General features: G+C 40.2%; 1 protein-coding gene across 1 annotated transcript in view; it reads right to left on the reverse strand.

The window, feature by feature from the left end:
• Positions 1-25107, reverse strand: part of atp9a (ATPase phospholipid transporting 9A) — a 36797-nt gene that overhangs the window by 7928 nt on the left and 3762 nt on the right. The window contains exons 3-23 of the mRNA XM_085146232.1: positions 23093-23206; positions 22787-22895; positions 21695-21753; positions 20729-20780; positions 19645-19739; positions 19264-19344; positions 18318-18393; positions 17807-17883; positions 17450-17610; positions 17207-17349; positions 16485-16597; positions 15637-15846; positions 12485-12646; positions 11845-11937; positions 11644-11727; positions 10530-10700; positions 8894-8992; positions 6560-6649; positions 6161-6305; positions 3154-3218; positions 1003-1158 (exon numbers count right to left, since the gene is read on the reverse strand). Coding sequence (XP_085002358.1) covers positions 1003-1158; positions 3154-3218; positions 6161-6305; positions 6560-6649; positions 8894-8992; positions 10530-10700; positions 11644-11727; positions 11845-11937; positions 12485-12646; positions 15637-15846; positions 16485-16597; positions 17207-17349; positions 17450-17610; positions 17807-17883; positions 18318-18393; positions 19264-19344; positions 19645-19739; positions 20729-20780; positions 21695-21753; positions 22787-22895; positions 23093-23206 — 2355 coding nt within the window. The remainder of the gene's footprint in view (positions 1-1002; positions 1159-3153; positions 3219-6160; positions 6306-6559; positions 6650-8893; positions 8993-10529; positions 10701-11643; positions 11728-11844; positions 11938-12484; positions 12647-15636; positions 15847-16484; positions 16598-17206; positions 17350-17449; positions 17611-17806; positions 17884-18317; positions 18394-19263; positions 19345-19644; positions 19740-20728; positions 20781-21694; positions 21754-22786; positions 22896-23092; positions 23207-25107) is intronic.

Genomic DNA, 25107 nt, shown 5'->3' on the forward strand with positions numbered 1-25107 from the left:
GAAAGCGTAATACACCCCATTAAAAGAAACCCAGCTTTAACATTAACCTTCTGTGGGAACACAAAAATCAAAAGGTGACCACAAGGACATCATTCTAAATCAAACTACTGCAAATACTCGGACTACAATGGCAAATTCTACAGTTTAAAATGATGAGATGTCAATTAGTCAGACAGCTGCAAACTGGAGAGGTCACAGCTCCAGCTGTGGTTGGTGTTATTGTGAGACATGCGGAGGAAGGCCTCCCCAAAACCCCAAAGTCCACGATACAGTGAGTCATGGGTTGCCCCTCCACCGCGGGGGCTGATGTTGGACTGGGACATGGGAACTAGACAGACTTGTTAGGCCCGGTGGGGGCAGTTTAGAAGGGCACCACAGACTGCCTTCTCTGAGTCATCATGCATCCCGCCCTTCCAAGACCACCCCTGAAACCTCTCCCTGCCTCTCCCCAAACTGATCCTCTCTACATTTAGATTTTAGGTGCTGTGAGTAAGAACAAAAAACACCTCCCTGCATTAACTTTAAGGCTGCATACACTTTTTTTGCAGTGTGGTTTTGGCTACAAACAAGCAGAAAAGGGCCAAACCGATTAGCTAAATTCAAACACTAAACACAGTCCTTTTGCTTTTGCTCATCTCAACCTTTTTTTGACATTATGCAGTTGAGCATGGGAGTAAAGAAAACAAAGAAAAGAGAAGTTTACTGTTTTTAGAAGGTTAAATTTAATTCACAACATACTGAAATAGCTTGACATCCTGATTACCAGCACAATATTTAACACAGAAAAAAGCACCCTATGAAGTGTGTGGTGCATTACCTAAATTGTTACAACTGAAGACTGATAAAGCAGTAAAATATAAAGTAGTGACAGTTTTGCAAACTAAAACAAGAAACTATCCCACAGCAAGTGGAAAATACTTGTAGTTCTAAGTTATTCAGCATGATGTTTACATGACTCATGCACACAAACCAATACGACACTGTGTATTTGTTAGTCTCTACCTGCATGGTGCTGATGCACAGGCTCCTGTGGATGACAAACTGGCTGAGGGCCGCAGACCTTTTGTAGCTGTTCCGCCCATGGACCATGAGGAGACGGCCTAAATGTTTAAACTGAGTCACCGAGAAGTCGGCAGCCAAAGAGGCCTGCTTTCCTTCCTGCCAAACACACAGCAGAGGACACTGAGGACACACTGCGCAAAGACTGACCTGAAAAGCATGCTTTGAGTATTGTGAATTGATTTTGTACAAATAAAACAGCTTTTTGGGAGGGAAAAAAACAGACTGAAGGTAAAATAAGCATAAAGTTCATAATTAGCAATACAAATTCACAAAAAGCAGCATTGCACATAATAAGTCTCCTGTTTAAAAATTGAGCAAATATTCATGTTTGAGATGTTAGAACCAGAGGATTTTCATAGAACTGCAGATTTTCTGTTATTAAACCTTTAGCTTCCTCTCTGACAAGCAGCCCAGGAATAACTGTGTAGCTTTCCACCTTTTATTTACCATCATAAGATTATGTTTGGAACAGACAGAAAAAATGTATTTAAGATGCCAAGTCCATCCTGTGAGTGCACCATCTTCCTTCCAAAATACAAATGGGTTTTCAGCTTTTTATGCACATTAGTCTGAACGAGTTTGTCTATGCAGTATGCATGAAAGGAGAGAGTTTAGATCTGGCAATGATGCCCCCTATCCCAAAGATTGTTGGGATAGGGGGCATCATTGCCAGAATGGTGGTACTGTAGTAAGCAACCATTTCCTCACAGTAAAAGGTTTCTGAGTTCCAGCCTGCTGTTATTTGTTTTCATGTTCTCTTTGTGCCTGCATAGAATCTCCCCTATAATCCAAAATTGAACATGTTAGCTTAGATCAGTGGTTCTCACTGCAGAAAGGACAACGATGCCATGCTAAAAATATGGAGAAAAAGTTGTAGGAAAAACTTGATTGACTGTAGTGTGAACTTTCTCAATTTGGACATATCAGAAGAAAAACTGAGAATCACAGAATCTGCATTGGTGTGGATGTGAGTTTGCATGGTTGCCTCTGATAGCCCTGTCTCGGACTTGTCATCCTTTACCCAGCCTCACACCTCAATATCACCTGGGACAGGCTTCAGCTGTGTGAAACCTTATATGGATAAGCAGTTAAGAAAAGCGATGGACGATAAATACACAGAAGATAGCGGAAAAGATAAATTGTGTACATCAGTGGAGTCGTTTGGTACCGGGCCACGAGAGTTCAGGCCCGGAAGTGAAATTATGGTTTTTATTTTTAACCCGGTTTCCCTGGGTCTTTTCCCGTGTTGTAGTTGTGTGTCTTATTTTGAAAGAAATGTTTACACGTTACCATAGCAACCAAAGAGCATTAAGGGGCAGAGAGGAGGATGTTACTCTCATTGTTGTTGGCGCATTTCAGGAGAACGCCGTTAATAAAGTTACACAATTACACAGTGAATTTGCGTTTATTATTGTATTTACAAAATACCACAGTTTTTGTCTCGGTCGTATCATTTTAATTTGTTGTATTTATCTGCGACACCATAATGGTCGGTCAGTGAAAATATCGCCTGACATTAAACCGTAGCGCAAAAAAGGTTGGGGACCGCTGATGTATGTCAACTACAGCATCTTTTAGTTTGCGACCAGATTTGCAAGTTTGTTTCTCTTCATAATAAAGATAAAATTTATAGTCAACTATTGAGCAGTTTTAAACTTTGAAGGTCAGCTGTACTAAACTCCATATTTTAATATGCTTATTTACTTTATGTTAAAAAGTAAAGAGTAAAGACTAAACCAGGAGCACAGCTGCACCGTCTGCTGCCGGTAATACCACTGTTGTCACAAATATAAGGATCCATGTCTGAGCATACTAACCAACTTGACAGGCAACTTTCAGAGAGAACAATGAGAAGTAGAAGAGACGGGCTGATGGGAGATTCTTACTTTTATGATAAATATACAGTACAAAGCACAAAGCATCCTGTCATTTTGTTTCCTCTATTCACACAATAGTTCCTCAAAAAGAGGAATCATCTGTGTGCATGTCCTTTTACAACTCTCTGAATGTGAGAGATCTTGACAGGAAACAGAAAGCAAAAATCTGTGCGAGTGGCACGTCAATGTGAAGCGATGAGATGGAGAGTCTTACTTTCCCCTCCACTCCCACGCCACAGTCCGCTTCCTGGATCATGCTGACATCGTTTCCTCCATCCCCTAAGAGAAAACAAAAGCCATAGAGGTGTCAGGATTCACATCAGTGACTCACCAATACAAACATTTAGTGAAAGTATTAAGTGCATGTTCACAAGACACTCCCTTAATTTGGCCTGATTAAGAGATCCAAGCTGCTACAAATTCACTGGGCTGCAATTTAGAGTAATTTAGAGTAACGCATATATATATATATATATATATATATATATATATATATATATGTATATATTAGAGATGGCACGATACCACTTTTTTATGTCCGATACCGATACCGATATCATAAATTTGGATATCTGCCGATACCGATATGAATCCGATATAGTGTGTTTTTTAATCAACAAAACGTTTTTTTAATATCTTGCTGCATTTTGTATAAGTTTATACTCAAGTTTAAATAAATAACAACACTAAAGCTATTCTGTTATACCTGTATGTAAAAAATACACTGCGTCCAAAATATGTCATAGTTCAGCAACACTGATCAATCTAATAAAGTTAAACCTGCTCCATCCTCCCTATTCTGGTATTTTAAAGAGTACTTAGCAGAAATATTAAGCAACCTAACTAATAGGATTGCAAACTCCCAGCAAAAAAAAAAAAAAAAATAGGGAACCACCCTCCACCTCATGATGCTTAATCGATGTAATCAAATTTAATTTGATGCAGGGGGAAAATGCACAAAAATAAATTATTTTTCAAGAATAATTAAATAGATTCAACATCTTTCTTCAACAGAATTGCAGACTGCACAGATGGTATCTTCCCAAAGGAAAAAGTAGTATAGCTTACTAGGGTCTTAACAGTTACTATATACAGTAATGGACTTCTATATATTTTACACAAGATTAAAACTTTGGGTGTAAGAGTCAGATAATTATTTATTAAAAACTAGACATTTTAAATGAGAATAAGAAAGAAAAGTATGTCTTTGTGCCCCCTTTTCCCTGTTCATGCCCTATCGGCCCCCCTGGCTAAACTTTGCTAGATCCGCCCCTGCACAATTACCAGCCGTCAGCTACGTAGAAAAGGATCCTGGTCTAGAAAGTAATATTAAATAAATTCTAACAACAGCTTATCAAGCTTAAACGTGCTGCTGTTGTTCAGCCGCTGGTTTCCTCTTTCTGGTGAGAAGTGGGCCAAAAACTAAGAAGAGAGACGGTCTGGCGACAGAAAAGCCGATCAGCTGATCATTAAGCAGTTTCAAGATTGAAGTAGCAGCAGGAGAGAGAGAGAGAGAGGCAGTCGCTCCAGGTATGGTTGTTAAGCTTAACGTGGGAATGCTTTACAGACATTCAGAGATGAATTTACACACTTGCTTTACTTCTCTCTGGGAAAACTTCCTCATAGATGAAATGCTGGTTTGCTAGCAAGGCTACAAATACACACAGCCGCTCTATCACGTGATGCACACTGCTGCTACGTGCTACGGTTATGAGCCGAGTTACGCGTAGCAAGTTTTGTGAGGTGCTTTTTTGATATTTAATGGATCGGATTACATTTTTTATTTCTCGCTGATATCCGATCCAGTAATTTGGGTCAGTATCGGACCGATACCGATACGTAATATCGGATCGGTCCATCTCTAGTATATATATATATATATATATATATTATTAGGGGTGCAACGATACACAAAATTCACGGTTCAGTTCGGTTCAATTCTTTGGTGTCACGGTTCCATATTTTTTCAATACAAAAAAAATGTTTATGCCTTTTTAATTTGTCATTTATTAAAATTATAAATATATATTTTAACTCAAAAGTACAGTTTTTAAATTTAACGTTGCTGAAACAACAAAGTAATAAAAAATAAATCTGATTGAGAAATTACTCATCTTTGGAAAAGAGAGTTTATTACAGAGAAATGGCTCTTTCCAAAATAAAAGCTATACTATACACTTCTTCTGGGGTATATTCTCAGCAGCATATTAAACATATCAGGTCCCCATAAGGAGAATCATGTGCTAACGGCTGTCTAAATGACTGGGTAAAGCTTGTAGCATGCGTGCTTGTTGTTTTTGTCTGCTTCCACTTGTCTTTGCACTAGGATGATGTCGGAGTAAATGTGCAGTCATATTCGTTGTGTTCCCACTAGTGCTGTCAGCGTTAATCTCGTTAAAATGACATTAACGCCATAACGCGGCAAATCTCCGTTAACGACTTACCGCTGATCGTCCTGTGCGTGGGGCTGGACAGCGTCAAAACCTCAACGAGCTAACTGCGCTAACGCACTAGTTCCCACCAATTGAGCATTGCGTGGCTCATCCGACATACTGTTTTACTTTTGTCCATGACACGCTTACCATCAGGTTCATGCTTCACATGAAAACCAAGATAGTTTCAAACGCCAGATCTGAATGAGAGTGGGGGAGGTTCAATTTCGGGTAGCGTTGAGGTAGTTGCCATGTTGCAACGAGCTTAGCTTCTGTCTTGCTAGCTTGCGCTGCCCTCAGTGGATCTGCACTCGACAGTGCAGCCTAGGCGGAGTAGTCGAACGCAGATCCACTGAGCGCTCAACACAGGCAGCATCGTCAGAAGAAAAGTTGATAAAATAAATTTAAAAAATTGTATTGTTCATACATATCCTACCGAACTGAAAGCACTGTATCGAACGGTTCAATATCGATACGAGTATTGTTGCACCCCTAATGTATGTGCATATATATATATATATATATATATATATATATATATATATATATATATATATATATATATATATATGCATAGAGAGAGAGAGGGAGATGTAGATTTATGTAGAGAGATATATAGCTTTTTTCATTATTATTCATTATTATAATAGCATAACAACATTATAAAGTTGGAAACACATATTAAAATTAAAACAAACAAACAAACAACAACAGCAAAAAAACCACAATGAGAAGAAGAACTTTAAACAAATGAAAAACATGCTGGCCCAGTTTAAATTTTCCACTCACCTACTGCACAGGTGAGTTTGCCTGTGCGCTCTTGCAACAGTCGGACTATCTGAGCCTTCTGAGTGGGGGTGCATCGGCAGCAAACCACAGCGGGACACTGGCACGCAAGCTCCATGAACTCATATTCATAATACTTCAGACAAACCTGCAAGAAAACCAGCATAATGGACAGATAAAACACTCAGGCACCCACATTTAACTGCTTTCAGCTGTGGCGCTCGAATACCTCCACTCAACTTACAGTTTAGCTCCTATTGTGGTTGAGATAGTGACTCTAACCACAGACACCACTTCCAGAGTGTTATATTGTGCACGCTTCATGCAGAATATATGTCAAAGTTTCATAAGGAGATATAAGTTAATGGGATGTGGGTTAGACAGTCTGAGTGGCACACTTACCTCAAGCGAGTCCCCCGATATCACCAGAGCGCAGTCATGCTTTCTCCTGAAAGCGTTGAGCTCCAAGTGGGCTTCCCCTCGTGTTGTCACCTATACCAATAGCAACCACATTGTTAAATGCACTTGTATGCCCCAACAAAACACTCTAATGTAGAATTATCACAGGGGAAAATCTGCCAGGCTTTGCATGTTTGTCTCTCTGTTATCAGACAGAAGAAGGGAAGCTTGTCTCTCTCCAACTGCAGCAATGACAAATGTTAGAGCAACCAAACACCTAGCTGACATTCAACCAGCTACATACACTAGAATTCAGTCACACAACTCACACTCGTGAGTTGTATATAAATGCAAATGTTTAATTTATTAAACAGCACCATGTAGCTACTGAATAGCAAGTATAATTCGGCATACAGGTTCCTATCTCTACTTGTGTTTGAAATAAAATTGGAGTGACAATTAAATGTTTCTGTGGAGCCTACAGGCGGATATCAGGTTGATGTAGGGAATAGAAGTAAAGAGCAGGATGAGCCTAAAACTTCACTCAGTTTAAAGCCTTACTGTTTCCAACCGTCAAGTTCCACTTTATATCCACGCCTGTCCATCCTTACAAAATATCTTTAGTTACGATTATTAATTGAGAGGTCAGAATCAAATACTAGTGACACAAATTGAGCATCTGACCACATGTGAAATATTGCTCTACTGGTGAATAACTGCACGATTTCTTTTTCTTGCAGAACAAGATGATGCCACAGTGAAAGTGAGCATTTGGATACAAAATGTGCAGCACAAAGCAGATGAGAAGAGCACAAAGACAGAGGAGGTGCAGCCAAATAATCAACTAAAAGACACCGCACAGACTGAAAATGCAACTGTTAGAAACTTTACCATAAATAGATTGTGAATTCTTGAGTTTAGGCCAATTTTGATCTTGTACCTCAAGTACAGCTACATGTTTTTGCCACATGTAATTACTAAGAACATTACATCAAAGCGACTTTGACCTTTTCCTATGAAAATATAAATAGTTTTTCTCTGAGTCCAAGTGAGTATAATTCAATAAATTCCTCCAAAGGTTTCAAAAGCTATTGCATTTATGAGAATGGGAGTGACACACGACCTGAAAAAGAAGTAACTGAGTCCACAGATGCAGGAAAGGCTGGTACAAAAAACCTTAAAATTGTAATATTAGAAAATATTAGAAATATTAGAAAATTTTAATATCACAAAAACTAGACTGTAAATGACTGAACTGAAAGTCCATAAGATCATTCAGATTAAATTAAAAAGTTAAATTATTGACCTTTTAGCTGAGCACTGTGTCTTAAAGAGGCATGTGTTGACACAAAAAAGGCATAAGGTAATTTCACCCTATTGTAAAAATGGTTTTAAACTTACCACAGAGGAGGTTAAAATGAAAATTATGCATATGCAAATTATTCAGGGTTTGTCCTTACATTTGCACACAACTAGACTGTAGTGTATTGTTGATGTATTACAATGCAAATATTAAAAGGGTGTGTTAAAAGAAAAATGGAAAGGGGAAACGGGATAATATCCTGCATAAAAAAATTGAAAACATAAACAGAATTTCTTTACAGTTGTGTCAGGTTCAAATATAGACTCAAATTCTCCAAAAATTCAGCACTGACAAGGCATGGTGTTAATCTGTCAACAAAAGCCATGCTCTGGAATGAATATCCTTCAACCACTGACAATTCATACGTCAGTCCAGTTCAGGCCATTGGTGGCCACCAGGAAACTAATCCAGATGTATGTGTAGCAGGCCCAGTCAGCACACCCCCGTCCACTGGGACAGAGGTTTTTAAGCACTGCCAACCATTGTTATTCTCTTCCAGTAACCACAGTTGTACGCAAGTTCTAACCTTCCTATATGGCAGACGCTCCTTCTGCTCTGGCATGGATCCAGAGGTTAAGGCAGAAGGGGACTATCAAAGCAGCTACACTGCCTGAAACCTGCAAAACAAATTAGGAAGTGAGCCCTCTGCATGTTCCCTCTGGGAGTGGTTCAGCTGGTTTCTCCTCTGTTTGAGCGAAGGGCTGTTTGTTCTCTTTGACAGTGGCTTGGATGCTTTCGCTGGTGGGAGGTGATTTATTCAGCTGTGGATGCTGGCTCGGCCTGCATGCGTAGTTGTGTTGGGCTGTATGACCACTAGCTAATGGGCCTTGGTCACAGAGCCTGGATGCCCGCGGGGTGACAGATTCAAGAAACTGTCAGGGCAGCTTTGAACTGACATCAGCCCTGGAGTAAAATCAACTATTACCCACTAGATATGTGCACAAGAGAAAGACAGGTCTGTTTCATGGACTTACTGGTCTGAAGATATGAATGTCCTGGTTGCGGGTGATCAGATGGGCGTTCTTAGCAGTGCACGTGGCCGTTTCAAGCTTGTCTCCGGTCAGCATCCAAACCTACACAGGAAACAGAGACAGAAATCCCACTCCGGTGTCTTTAAACCCAGAGATAAGACTTTGAGAATCATCTTGATAATGAAAGCCTGTAAAGATTTTACCATTAAAAACAGTGTTAGTTTAGTTCTTGTGCTTCAAACAAAAATAACACAAGTCATCACACAGACTGGTATCACAGCATCCAAATTCTTTCTCATTAGTATTTTGGATCTTGCATATAAGAGAATTGACATGGCTGATTCATCAATATCACAAAAAAAGTTTGGGGGGATTTTATCCTCAGATCTTGACATTTCTGACTCCACCCAAACACAGCTGAATTTCATTTTAACAAATTACATGAGTGGTAACTTTTAAAAAGCAATGTTCTGTTCGTGTGGTTTATTTATAAAACACACATTTATTTTTTTATTGGATGACTTTTTACAGAAGAAACTTGACTCCGTGTTCAGTAGTTTGTCAAGAGTTTTGGAAAACTGCACAGCCGCTGATTTTTAAAAATGTTTTAAATGCCATGATCCAAAGAAATTTGACTCCATTTCTGTCTGCTGTACTAAAGCAGAGGATGAAAACGGGCTTAGTGGAAAGACTGTAAGTTGAATCGTTAACGTGTTTGTTGCCATGGTCACAATAAACCGGAGAAACTGAGATTTGTTACTTTTTACTGAAGTTTGGTTTAAGAGCCTCTTGTTTACCTTTTGGTGTGAAACATGTGAGCTATGCTTGTGCTTTAGCACCTATGAAGAGCATACTGGGAAAGAGCATCCTTTTCAAAGACTGACGCCGTGTCCACACTAATACGTTTTCGTTTGAAAATCGCATCTTTCCTCTCCGTCCACACTGAGACAGCGTTTTGAAAATGCTCTCCAAAGCAGATACAAAGCTGTTTTGCTGTGATGCAGTCATGTGGCCAATTAAACTTAGATAGCGGAGGGCATTATACAGCAGTTGTTTTGTGACAGCCCTATTAAAGATTAATATCAGTTTGTACATACTTCAGATAACCTTTCTTCAAATTCTTTAATTCTCACTCACTTTTGCAACTTAGTTGTTTTGTGTTACTCGCAGCAACAACTCCACCTCATTGTTAGTCCATTTAAAAAACTCGGTGCTTTTCCTCAATATTTTGCCGCGACGTTTCAAAGAGCCGGAAAGTAAATAAACGGCAGACAGAAATGAGGTAGGTCGAATCGTCGTGCGTTTCACGCAAGCGCAGTACTGGAACGTAAGCGTTTTTGGCCGTTTCAATGTGGACGCACAACTCTGTGAAAACGACTGAAAATGATAGTGTGGACGTGGAACGTTTTCACAAAAACGCCATTTTCAAATCTATCCGGGCTAGTGTGGACGTCGCCTGAATTAAACATCTAAAATCATTAGCAAATAACTAAAGTGTCAGTTTTAAAGTTTAGGGGATGAAAAAAAATGAAGGCTGCATTAAGCTACATACAGCCAATATGAAAAACATATGTGCTTGTCTTCTTAGTTTGTTGCTACTGTGCACTGTAAGGCCATTTACCCACCCCACCCCACAGACCTTGATGCCTGCATTGCGGAGGATCTCCAGAGTGGGCCTGACATCAGTCTGGAGCTGATCCTCCACCCCAGTCAGACACAACAACTCCATCTCCATCTCAAGACTCTCAATCACTGTGGCCACCTTCAGAGAGCGGTCATGGACGCTGAGCTTGGCCTGCACGTACCGCGCCTGGAGAGTCGTAGTGGGAGGATAAGAAAGTTTAAATACTGTGAAATCACTGCAAGAAGTGAAACAGCCAGGAATAAAAGAAGAAAACAGGAATGTGGCTGTCAGCCAGGAGAGTCAAGAAAAACAAATAAGGAGTAAAATGAGCTAGGAATATGTCATGCATTGTGCATAGATAAGGCCAAATTTGCAGTCTACCTACTATATACCATCCTAAATGCACTGATACTTTAAATACAAAAATCTGTGTATAAATGTAAACTGTCAAGCAGCCCTGAAAGCTATAAATATAGCTTTGTTAAACAAAATAGCTATGCATACAGCACACTGTACTTACAGCATACGGGACAGACATAATCAATCAGTTAACGCCCATCTTTAGCATTTCAGCTCGAGGGCAATTTGTGAGTGAGATAAAGCAAAAACAATCTGAGGGTGACTCATACAGGAACATAAACTCTGTGTGTGACTCAGTTGGTGACTCACTGCTGCCCACCAGCTCTGCTCACTCAATTATACACTTCAGTAATAGGCCTGGGGCTAACAACTGCAGGGAAGACAGCCATGCCCTGCTCAAACAATGAGGGGGGCCTGGTGTATGTGAGGCACAGTGGGGTAGAAATACTGAAGGGGGGGTCAGAGGTTAGTCTAATTACCCAAGGACACTCTTTGACATTTAGAAATGCTGAACATGTCTCCTCCAAATATCAATATCATGTGTAATGCTTGTCAGTCGACAGATGCTTAATGTAACTTGAGCATGTTTTACTATCACACTGTTGAAACTGTAATGGCTTTACTAGACAGGGACCAAACAATGCATGCATAACAACGCTCGTAAACCTAAGCACACTTCAACAGCCCCATCTTCTCATACTTGAATCTGAAACCCAACTCTGAGCTCTGTCTTAGATTGCTGTAGGTCAATTTCATGGAGGGCTGTTACCTCAAAATCCTGATACTGCTCCTCTGTCAGCGACTTTTTGGAAACCACGAGGACTCTCAGACCTTCCCTCGCCATGTTCCCACACTAGAAAACACAGACGACATCTGCATGTGATCTAAAAGTATGTGATTTACTATTAACAGGAATAAAATCAGTGTCATCAGGTATGCGCCATGACTCGTGGGAAACATAGAAACATACCTCCTCTTCCAGCCAGTCGTTATACTGGACGATGCCTGACATCACCACATCGGCACCTTTCATGTAGAAAGTGATCTCTCCTGTTGATTCATCCTAGAAAAACATTGATTTGTGCTTTATCATGTGCAAACGGTACATAAAATTGTATTTAATATTCGGTACAACGATTACCCAGCCGTGCTTCTCGCAGGGGGATTTCTACTCAGCGTGCACGAGCCAAAGTGCACGTGCGCCATTCTATTATTTAGTGTTGCCTAGAAATTCACAACTTATTTTGGTATCCACAAGAGACTTAAAAAGTGTTTGAAAATATTATCAGGAGGAAGTCAACTTTAAAAATCCCTGGCTTCCTGAGTAATATCCCAGCCAGCAATAATAAAGTTAGTCATCCGACTTAGTCAGAGGTCACAAGGTGAGGTTTTTCTCAGATTATACACTTTAGCACAAATCTGTTTTTCGTTTGTTTTCCTTGTTAAAGTCAGCACCGAGCAAGAATCAAAATCATAGCAACAACCACTGACCTACATTGACTGTAATTGAAAATAATTTCTAAGCAATGGAGATGTGAGGAAATCAGCAAGATGGACAGCAGCCACTACTAACACTAACAACTAGTAATAATATTAATTTTGGCACTCACTCTGACTATAATCCCCATCCTTTTGCTCTCATAAGTGAAGGGAAATATCTGAAGGATGGTGAAGTTCAGTATTTGGCCAGTAGGGGTCCGCAGCTGCATGGATGACTGGTCTCTTCCTACAAGTGTAAGGCCGACGCTCTCAGTCCACTGCACCAGCGACACCTATCAAAAGCACAGTGTAAAGGCTTTAGTGAGCGGTCATTAAAATGCACAACTGACACTAAATATATACAGAGCACAATAAGAAGGCAAAATTATGTAGCTTTTAGCTAATAACATATATTTCTACCAAATAAAATATTATCATCATTCAAGAACCCATTAAGAGAAAGTGACCTCTGCCTGGCTCATTTTATTATTTTCATGGCAAAAGCATTGTCAATATGATGTTCCATTACTTGAATTACACAGAAAACAGCGAAGGCCACTTTCAAGTAGACTGTCAGAGAACATCAATAGCTCGAGCATTTTCAGCACTTAAGACTATTGATTGAAAAACTGGGAAGATGTCCATTTCTTAACTGAAAATATAGTTTCTGCTTGTTCCTTTCTGAAGGACACAACAGACGACATCCATTAATACAATAGAAGCATGTGTGCGGGGGTGGTGTGTGTGTGTGTGTGTGTGTGTGGGGAGAGAGAACGAGAGGAGATGGCATTGCCCAATAACTTCCAGACTAGAAACCAGATCACATTCCCAATTCATCATCCATCTTCTGCCAGGACGAACAGCAGAGAAGCCAAACAGATGCAGATAAGAGACAACAAGGGAGACTGCTCTGCTCCTACAGCAACTTTAAAATCACTGATTTTGGGATACCAAAATTACTTATTTTGGAAAAATGCACCACATGGCCTAAAAATGTCTGACCAGAAACGCTTTAGCGTCATCAAAGCTCTGACTACTGAAGTGTTTGTCATACAGGTTGGGAAGTATGAAGATTATGCTTAGTCAGAGTCTAGAAATATTCACTGCGGAGGAATTTTGGGATCGGGTGTCTGCCACAACAGCACTACCTTATAATAGAAGCATCTGAGTTAGCGTCCCATTTGTAACTGGATTGAATAATGCTTGACCCAGATGGTTTGACTCACAAACACCACATGGCTGACATGTTCTTTATGTGCCGGAAAGCAAAGTGATTCAGATTTCACTCCTCGTTGAACCAAACCATACAAACAAACATTTATTAAAATTTTAATAAATGTTGAACAAAAAAAAAAAAAAGAAAAAAGAAAAAAAAACTACTTTCATCTCCATGCGGATGGTGGCAAACTGTCAGTTTACATTACAGTAGTAGAAACCATACATTTAACAGTCACTGACATTGCATCTAATGTGCTCACACACAAAACCAGATCTATAAATAAGACTTCCTGAAAGCTGTTGCAAAGCAAACTGAATCTGTCTCGATTGTATCAAACTGACTGAATGCAACTTTCAGGTCTCAGCAACTCAAAGCCAACTGTTTTATCCATTGTGACCTAAAACAATAAAACGGCTCCATTTCCTACCAACAACGCAAACCACCGATGCTAGACTTTTTTCTTTTCTTTTTTCTTTTCTGGTGACCACCACAGTGTACTGGGTGCTATTAAAATGTGCTATCGCAAAAAAAAAAAAAAAAAAAGGAAACTCAGAGAGGCTAAGTGCAATGGGCTGAGGAGCACATTAAGGAAATCCGTATTTACATGGCAGGAAATGGATCGAGTCGAAATCTGCAGCCTTTTTCCTGACGTTCAAAAGAATTCATACTGATCAAGGACATCAGTGTGGACTGCATTTCTGAGAGACTCTCCCTATTCAAGAAATACAGACACTCTGTATTTCTTGAATTTGGCCTTGACCAAAAACACAAACCTACGCATCTTATATGCAGAAATCTGCTTCCCTGTTTTGCTCTTGGTCTTAGGTTTGGGTAGAGTAACAATATTTTAAACATTTCAAACTGAAACATCAAAAAATAAGAGTTCAGCTTTATATATTAACATATATCATCTGATGAATGAATAATGAAGGTCTAATCACACTTTCAACTTCAGCACGTTGATATAAAAACAGTCTTTTAGAGTCATCGTTTGTGTACGGATCAAAGTGAGGTAACAACAACCACAATATACTTATATTAGTTACTAGTTTTACGCCAGGGGTGGGCAACTCCAGGCCGGTGTCCTGCAGGTTTTAGATGTGTTCTTAATCCAACACAGCTGATTCAAATGGCTAAATGACCTCCTCAACATGGCTGTATTCCAATTCAGGGTCTGCAGCCTTAAAGGCTGCATTTTAAGGCCGATTACATCACAGCGACGCGACGAAGGCTGTCCCAATTCAAAGGCTGCTCGAAATGCGGCCCTCAAATGCGTCCTTCATTTCCCTGAATTTTAAGGACGTGGCGGTGTAGACTTCGTGGCCCAACATATCCCAGAATGCATAGCGCGGCGGTGGGTGTGGATAATTTTGCCGAAAAAAAACGGCAGATGAGGGGCGCCCGAAGAGTAAACTTTAAGTAAGTACTGAATATTATGTCACTTATTTATGTGCAAGTGTTTAATAATGAAGAACATTAAAACATTACTGTTGGCCACATGTCGACAAAGTTATGTGACATTAGTGACGTTTGTACTAACTTGGTTTTAAAGCCTTTACTTTAAAATATACGCCGTTCAATAACTGAGCTTAATCTTACAGAGAATGATCAAAGCTCATGTAGAAACAAACAAACAAATGAACAAAAGATTTTCTCCTTCATTTCTGTCAAACAAAGCTGTATGAAACGTTTCCAGCTGTTAGTATCATGGTTGCTAGGCAACCTGGGCAGCGCGACGGAGGCTACATCGTCCCATTTCACAAGCCTCGCACTTCCGGCCTTAGCGGTCTTTGAGTACGCGGTCCTTGAGGATCGTTGAGGCTGCGTACTTTAAGGCTGCAGACTCTGAATTGGGATACAGCCCATGTCTTGAAGTTCTCCAGAGGCTTAGTAATGAACTAATCGTTTGATTCAGGTGTGTTGGCCCAGGGTGAGATCTAAAACCTGCAGTACATCGGCCCTCGAGGGCTGGAGTTGGACACCCCTGTTTTACACAATAATAATGTGCATATCATTATATGCCTTATATGTTCTTATAAAACAGCATTTTCTTGGACTGGATACCTCATCTGGGCTGGATGCCTGGTAGACTCTGCAAGTGTCTTCGTAGTGCTGCTCGGCCTCGGCCTGGTCCGTCACGCCGTTGGACTCGTACACGGGTGTTACGTTGTGCACCAGGGCGATGGCCTTCACAGCCTCGTGAACTCTACTGCTGATGGTTTTTCGAACCTTCGTGGCTGCTGGAGCCCTGGAGGCTGGAAGGTCATGGGTGGGCTGAAGAGAATTAGAGAAGGTACTGTTAGTGCAAGAAGAACAAAGAATATAAACGTTTTAACAGACTTCTTTTATGTGAGTCTTTCACTGTTGCCAGCTGTCAAGAGAGGGGAAGTATTCTAGCCAACAGAGCTAATTATCAGTACTGTCAACTTAAAAAAAAGATCAAAAAACCATGGGCCACTAGTGACTGAGAGTTTGTGAGGAAGCTGCATTAACACTTGAAATGTTTCACAGACTGAGGAACCAGCTTCTTCATTTCAACAGTTTCCATTATCGCTATGTTAGCAGCCTGTAAACATAACCAGATGTGTAGAGTAAATATGAACTATTTGCTTCTGCGTTGTGAATTTGCTATTTTTAGAAGGCTGCATGTTCTCAGGGTTAATGATGGTGTCATTAAAGGAGTCCGGTCAGTGCTTCGCTTGTGGGCTAATCCTGTTTCCTGCTCTACTAACCTCTGGTGTCAAGAGGGATAAAGAATGTCATTTGAGGTCAGGAAGCATTCAGCTGAACAATAATCACAAACTAATACATTTTCTAAAAAAGAGCTTTTTAAATTTGAATCTCCTCTTCTGAATACTGGGACACAGTTTGCTCAATTTAGTAATTTTTCTTCTTAAGATAACACCTTTCACCTGCGTGTAGGCACTGAACACATGGCTCTGTACTTCATCCATTGAGTCCATCCCATATGCCACAGTTCCAAGATGGAGCCGTCTGAACACCATTTCATTTTGGGTAAGAGTTCCTGTTGAAAGTTACATTAAAGACATTTGAACAGTAAAAGTTATCACGCTTGACAGCACAAATTATGATCCTATTGTAAAGATTCAATTATCTAACTAACAAACAACAATCAGTCACCTGTAACAGCCACATATGGTGACCAGAAAAATGCCAGAAGCATTTGACACTACACACAACCTCTGTATCCTCACACTTACTTTAAAAGCATTTCTGCCAGTATATCAAAAAGACTTCAGGGGACTTCCACATACATTAGTGTGACCTGCAGACCCCACTGGCCTTATCGCTCTCTGGATGTGGAAATGGCCGATCATTTTATTAGGCATGAGGGCTGTAAATCTGACGAGTAACACCTCCTGCCTGTGGAAGTTCACTGCTGGAGGTGTTATGCTCTAAAGGTGTGTATAGATGAGAGACTTTGATTTTTTATGATTTAAAGGTCCTGTAAGTAGCTGGTCTCAGGGAGCAAGAAACCCACCGCATAGCAACGCCGCAGGGTAGGAAACAGCTAAACTCTGTCTTACAGAATACCTCCTAGGAAAATCCTCACCACTTTATCCTCTCGTGTTATTGCTCAACTAGATCAACAAAAAACGGTATGCTAGGTTACCCGTTTTGTCAGTCAGCAGGTAGGAGATCCGTCCGAGCTGTTCAGGTATGGTGCTTGCCCTCACCACTGTCCCAGGGATCTTTGAGTCTTTCTTAATCATCCAACTGAAAACCATCTTTCCCATATCCAGATTTACACGCAAACTGCATCAGATAAAACAAGGAAGCACGCAATTTTTCATTCCTCACATGTAAATATAACATAGCACTGCGGATGCCATTAAGAAACAGCGTTAAGTCGGACCTAATGGGCACAATGTGGGAGAAGAGCAGCAGGAAGCGAAAGATTTGCAGGTACCAACGGCCGGCGAAGTGCTGGAGGGCCACCATGACCAGTGACACCACAACCAGGGCTCCAAACAGGATTTTAGTCAAACAGTTCACCTCTAGGTCAAACAAACCAACCTATAAGAGAAGCAAACATAAAGCATCTACTTACTGTAAATATAAAATAAGTGAAGCAACAAATTAATTTATCTGAATAATTAAGTTAAATCCAATCACACATATACTGTATAAAAAAACACATACTAGGAAAAACACCTTCATGCAATTAAATGATCAGACTTCTGTCTTCCAGCTCTGGCTTACACTACTGTACCTTGTGCCTAGGGTTGGAGGTGTTCATGACACTGCGCAGCTCCTTGCCTGTGTAAATCACGACCCCCACCACGGTGCCTGGAGTAAGTGAGGCAGAGACAAAAAAAAGACCAAAAAAAATGGCCTCAGGGCAATATAGTAAAGGTACAACATAAAACACAGCATGTCAGGAAGATGTTTTCCAGACTTATAATCTTGACATGAATAGATTTTTCCAAATGAAGAATGACATTTTGAATGGAGGACGCAGATTTCTAATTGCTTGATGAACAACACATGCTTGAGCCGGTTAAAGTGGATTCACTCTCCCACAGACGAAGCACACTTTCTTTACAATTATAGTTAGCGGTGCCTTTGCGTTTTTAGAAAGGGCTACCTTATTGGTAGTGTAGATTTGATTAGATGCACCATCAAATCAACAGCTATGAAGGATCAGTGCTTTAGTGAACACGCAGGTCCTGGTTACTTGGATATTAACAGCTTTATAGATGCACCACCAGTCAGATATTTACCAGAGGCAATAACAGTGCTCGCCCACAGGGTGTTTTCAATGCTGAGGCTTTCATTAACTGGTGGGTCTCCATCTTCCTGTAACAGTTGATACAACAGACATGCAGAATGATTACTAAGGACAGAAACCAGCTTGTCCCTGCTTCTCCTAATTGAGCCACAGATAACCTATTAATCGGTTTTATCATTCAATGTTTTAGTAGTCAGCTGAGACTGAAGAAGTCACTTGGATGAGTGACGAAACATTTCTCCCACAAAACGCTACGTCGGATGAACAGAATCAACTTTTGGAGATTTACTTACCTGGATGATTGAGCATGCATCAAGACATTCAATGTTTTAGAATATATAACACAGCAAGCGCTAGGAAGTTAAATTTGGACTCTTTTACTTGTTGGGGTGTGCTATATGTTAAGAGTTTTGCAGGATTTCAACTTTTTATCGATGTAGCTGGGTGATTGTTGCGGTGGGGTCCTCAAACACTTTAAGGAAACTGATTTTTAAGTCTGATCTAATATTTATTCAACCATTTATCAAATCCAGGGTTGCTGAAACTGGAGCCTAATCCAGCTATCACTGGGCGACAGGCGAGGTACAATCTGGAGAGGTCACTATTGTATCACAGCTCCTGATCTAAAATAAGACATTCAACAACTTAAAAGTGTCACTTTCACAGTTTTTATAGATGAAACCAATAAATTGTGTTCTATAAGACAACAATTGAGAGCACAAATACACTTCAATGAGCATCTTTCATTCTGCATGCTTCTGTTGCGGGGTATTTAACAACACTGATATCACTGTACTCAGTTCAGACTGTGTGCTGCAAAGTCGAGCGCGGTTTCTGTTACAGCTCGAGCATAAAAGTGACAAAGACTCAGATGTTGGAGATGAGATTAACATGCCTGAAGGGAGATTAGGGTTCAGCGTAACAATGCAACCACTTACCCTGGTAAAGGTTCCGATAAAGTTGTGGATATCAATGTTTGGCTCTTCTGCATACACGTATGATCTGATTTGGAGAAGGTCCTGTGAGAGATTAGACAACATGAATTAAAATTACCCGAAGAAGAAAAGAAAAGGCTTTACAAGACCTACATGGTGCAGAACATTATACATGCAACAATTATTAATGAATTTAATGTTTAGATTGCATACTTAACTTAGCATGTAGTGGCTAAATAAAAGACTTGTTTCTCTCAGTTCAAATTACTCTTGTATTTATTAGTTGTTATAAAAAAAAAAGAAAAAGAGAAACAACAACAGGGCAAACATTCAGTTTCCAGTCGAATCGTTACTGCCAGCCTCCATCTACAGTTTACAACTCACGCCAGCAGTTGGTAGTCTCTGCGTGCAGGCCACTGGGAGGCGTAGTTTCCAGTCCGTCTCTCCATCAAGCTGGTCAGTCCGCAGGAAACAGGAGCCTGGAAAAGAGAGGACAAGAGCTGCTACTGACGCCATATGAAAACAGTCACCTCTAGGGGGCAACAACAGAAAGGTTTTTATTTCAAAGAAGGAAACTCATAAGCTCCATTATTGATCACTTCACTGCCTACAACAGATTATCAACCATACTGAAGGCTAGACTGCGAGTTCATCATATTCTCATCTTTTCTAATAAACATCCATTTTTTTAAGTTAATGTTATGTGTGAATTTATTTTAACATGGGTTCACAGATGAACACTGACTACTGGGAACAGGACGGAGCAGTTTATTGCTGTTGGGATAGAAGTGGAAGCGTCTACCAGAGCCCTTCCCCCCCACTGGCCAGCATGAGTCATCCTGCCCAAAACTCTAAATCCTATCCTAGGCCCTTCATAATTGACCTAATGGCCTCCACATGGAATGGGAGATAGCCGAGCACTATTTCCAGTAAAACAAAGTTGATGTTTTTCTTCCCCCAACAGGAAGACGCAACAACAACAAGCATCTAGCGTTTCTTTCTTAGTCACATTTGGATTTCTAGGCTATAAATAAAACAGCAGCAGCCTGTGCATTTCAGTTTAAACCGCCTTAGTCAATGTTTGGTGTCATCTCTCACAAATGATACACTAATCCATATTTGATTATTCAGATGAGGGATCTTCCCCTCTTGTCTTCTTTTTGTTCTTTGCATTAGATTTTTTTTTTTGCGTCCCTTGATTTTCCTTTTCATTATCTTCTCATTTGAAAGACAAAATTAGTCAGAGACGAAGATGAAAATCAAACAATGTTTTGTCTATGTGGCCGTGGCAACTCGCCACCATAACTTTGACTGATAACTTAGTAGTGGTCGCGGTTCCGATTTATACAATGTAGGACTTCCTGTCGCAGCTCAGGGCTAATCCCTGCACCTCAGCGCCTTTTTAAACAACTCATTTCCCCAGCCGGCCTGTTGTGGATATATGGATGAATGACCGGCAGATGTTTACCATTTCTTTCAGAGGTCCTTAGAAAGATCATGTCAGCAGGAACACGCTGGTTCTACAAAGAAAGGCAGAAAGAAAAAAAAATGGCGTGAACCTTACATCCTGATTCTATACTTTCCTTCTACCTCCTTATGCTCTTGTGACTTTTTTTCACTTCATGTGCCACATTACCAACAGTCAGTCAGTCAAAATATTAAGCCCCTCAGCAAATCATTCTGTCATGGCCCTAAAAGGACCCAAGCCAGCTTTTACACTCAGCCTGACCCAACCATTTCACTCAAGATATTACATATTAAATTCACGTGACCGCTTTAGCAAAATCTAACTGTTTAGATGAGTTCACGTGATTAATAGCAGTTTAACAAAGCAAGTCGCATGGCTTTTCAAAGTGAGACTTATTTGAAAACTTTTGCCATCACCTCCACCGATGACTTTGTGAATTGTAACCCAGATGACTCGGAATCACTCGGTCATATTAGCAAAATGTGTAGGACAACATGTGTGACCTTTCCCTCAACTGCACTTAATGAGTGATTCAGAGAGAAGCCCTCCGCTGGAAACTGAAGACAGAACACGCTTCTCACATTTCATGTACAAAGACCTCAGGGACTCCAGTCTGTCCGCGAGGGGAGCAACACAGCAGATCCAAAACTCACACAGATATCGAACTAGAAACCATAAATGAAATCTCGAGATAAAACTAAAGCGCTTAATTGAATTTGTATTTCAGATCTAATTAAAAGGCATTTCATGTTCACGTATACCACGCGCGCATCGAGTCTGACAGGCCGACACTCGGCATTGATCACAAGATTACAAAATCTTTACTAACTCTTTTCACCTCAGTCACCAGCGGAGCACAGAAGATTAACAACCCCCTCATTACTAGCTGTCATATAAACGGTAACTTGACAGGTCTAAAAAGCAAAACTATTCACAGATGTGGATGAAAAAAAAACTTCAACAAACCTTTTCCACAATTATTAGATCACCGACTTGAATGCCGCTGCTTTTAACCTTCACGGTGCCTGAAATACAGAAGAAAACATAAAGTTAAGTGTTTGGCAAGTTTGAATGTTGATTAAAGTCTCACATACACGTAGCTATTTGAAATTTCAATGTGAGTTGTGTAGTTAAGAATTTAAATGGAATCTAGACCACCCAACATTTAGATTTTTGTCTTAAAAGTTTCCCTAATTATAAGCTAGCGAGAGAATGTGGTATTTTTTCAGCAAATATGTCTTCACAAAACCCAGACCTCTGGGCAAATTGCATGGCTCACTAGTCACCTGAGTGAATCTGGGAAAGTAAGTCTCCATGAAGATTTGAAAGAATGCTGGGGGAGTTGAGCCTTTTCTTTCATTCCACTTGGAATGAACGGCAAAATTGTTTGGAAGAGATCACTGACCCTTGAACTCTGCCGTGACCTCTGAGCTTTGCATATGTAAGACATTAAAGCACATTAATATCGCTATGCATTCGGGTTCATGGAACTTTACTCTACAAATGCATTTTACATTTTACACACAAACACAAAAAAGACTTATTCGGTAACACTTCACACCACAGCTTTTAGCAGAAAAGCATTAAGTGATGAAAGGCTCTAGATGGTTTTGACTGATCATGTGGCAATATCTCATGCACGTGTATTCATAAACATACAACTTAAAGGAACTTAGACAAAACAACTGCAACCAGTACACCGAGTTCTGACACCATAAAGTTTCTATAAACCACAAAATATGCAGAGGGGCTGCTACCATGGAGGCAACCAGTCATTGTGTTTATGGGTAAAACAAGCTGCCACATCAAAGAGGCAAAGTGATGGAAACCACAAGAGGTCCCATGCTTTTTATTGCTGGTAGCACTTTATACCAAGGCCTCTTATGTACACTTTTACATCTCTGCTTTGAATTACCCACCATTTCCCCCAGCCCCAATAAGTTTTAACAGGACCAACCTCCTACAGTTAATAGACATGTTTGCTAAGAAAACAAAAATGCAACACAGAAATCGACACAGGTAAAACCTGCAGATGTTCCTTAAGCTTTCCGTTCTTACCTCTTGTTGAAAGCTTGCTGTAAATCTGAGAGTTCACTTCTTTGTCTCGAAGGTAGCACCTAATTTCTTCAATTGCCTCTCGCATGATGGTAATGATCAAAACAAGACCCTGGAGAGTGACAAGTCACGGTGAAAAAGTAACTAATAAAGTTTATGTGAGTGCTGCAACCGTGGAAGTGAAAAGAAACATCTAAACCTTAATTTTCAGCAAAAGTACATTTTAAAAAAGCATTGAAGAGGAACACAAATAATGGAAAATGAAGCTGATTGACCTTAATGATTAACAGTAAGTGAAATGCCACATACCAGAGGGACCCAGTAGGTGTAGAGAGCACCTAAGCGTAACTCCTCGACAAATTGAGAGCAGGCCAAAAGCAAAAAGTACAAGTTGAAGAAGTACTTGAACTGATTGAACAGCACCTGAGAACAAAAAGGCAAAGGATCAAGAGTGAAATATTCACAGTTTCGCAAAGCAACGAGCATATGGAGGCTGTTGTTGAATATACACGATTTTCAGTTTCTGGCTTTCCGACAAAGAATAATAACCAGGACTGTGATAAACAGAATTCCAAGTATTATTTTAAGTAGGGTTTAGGAGCTTCATGGTGTAGTAGACATTTGCCTAGCAAGCAAAAAATCCCTAGTTGGATTCCGGGAGGAGGCACAAATCCCGCGGGGGCTGCGTTTGGAAGGGCATCTAGTGTAAAAATCTGCTAAAATGCTGCTCAGATATGAGGACCTCTTGTGAATAAGGGAGTAGATAAAAGCAGCTTTCATATTAAATAGGGTTTAATTTACCCAAAAATAACATGTGCTGCCATTTCCCAGAAAAAAAAACAAAACAGGAAAATGCTCACTCACTTCCTCAACCATACATCATCACCCATGTCACAACCTTCCCCCTCAAAAGTCTGTGTTTTTGTTTAGTTTTGTGTAACAAGTATAATATGTCATTTAAAACAAATCAGTTTTCGCTGCAGTTCCTCTAATGACCACTTGAGGCTGGCTACAAAAGCGAGTCAATTCCCATCTTAAGAATTACATTACAAAGTACGTTTACAAGCTTGAACAAAAACTGGTTATGGTCTCAACCAGTAGCTTTTCCTCCATAACAAATGTGTGCTGCATGAATCTTTTAATAACACATCCATATTGGATGCTGCTAAGTCTTAAAATCCCAGCTGTGGAGTCTTTGATTGTCAAGTGTGCCCACACAAGCAGCTATAGCTGATTGCTGTCTCCTCAGCCTCATCTCAGTTAATTCACTGAGCAGAACCTCTCTTCTACTTTAAACAGGATTTTCTAGCAAACACTATGAGCTGCTTTGTCATACAGCTTATCCAGTAAGTTTGTGATTCAGCTTTGTTGAGAGATATCCTTGTATTTTATCGGTCTTCTACTTTTATAAATCATCAGGTATCTGCATCAGTACTTTTTACTCATCCAGTTTACAAATGCAGCACTTAGCACTCCACCCTCTCATGCAAACATGATGATTTTTAGCCTTCCAAAACAACAATGGGCGCATCCAAAACACTAAAAATAAGGCCTCAATTAGGTGACGTCACGGACGCTGGATTCATCTTTCACTATTACTGACATGCAGCACCCAGCAAGACATTGTTCTCTCTAACGGAAATGCTCTCTTGGTTGAGATGACGATGCAATCGGAGTATACCAGGGCATAGGAAGACCACTAGCTGTGAGTTTGCTGGCCTATTATCTTCAGTAGTCTTCCTTTGCCATAAATTGGGACAGTCAGATATCACCTGGATCTTTTCCACATAGCTGGCAGGTTAAAAAGCATTGAATGTCTGAATAAAAATAGCAGTTTAACTGGCAATACTTTAACACGCTAAATTAATAAAGAATGAAAATGATCTGACACTGCAATCGTATCCTTTTGAGTAAATTAAAAATCAAACTTAAAAGATGTTAATCTAGAACTAAAAACACCACAATTAACTGCAACAACGTCCACATTTACACACAATATTCGACAAAACCAACCACAGACGTAGCATTGCAGCAAATCTGGCAGAATCTCTAGGTGTATAATTTCACAGCTCATATAAGCATCTCACGCACCCTTACTAAAGAAGTACACTTTTCAGTTAGGCGTACAAATCTTTTCATGAACCAACAGATATGGAGCAATGTGCAAACACGTATGGCTACTTTTCATCTGCCAGCGTCGGTCTAAAATTCAACACACACACTACAGCTTTGCTCAGTTTCATTACCATCAGCGTGTGAGATTACTACCAGCAAAACTTTTCCTCCAAGAGGAAAGAAAGCACACGAGCAACAAATATGTTTTA

The sequence above is a fragment of the Neolamprologus multifasciatus genome, chromosome 20 (assembly GCF_963576455.1).
Source record: "Neolamprologus multifasciatus chromosome 20, fNeoMul1.2, whole genome shotgun sequence".
In the NCBI taxonomy this organism is placed as follows: Eukaryota; Metazoa; Chordata; class Actinopteri; order Cichliformes; family Cichlidae; genus Neolamprologus; species Neolamprologus multifasciatus.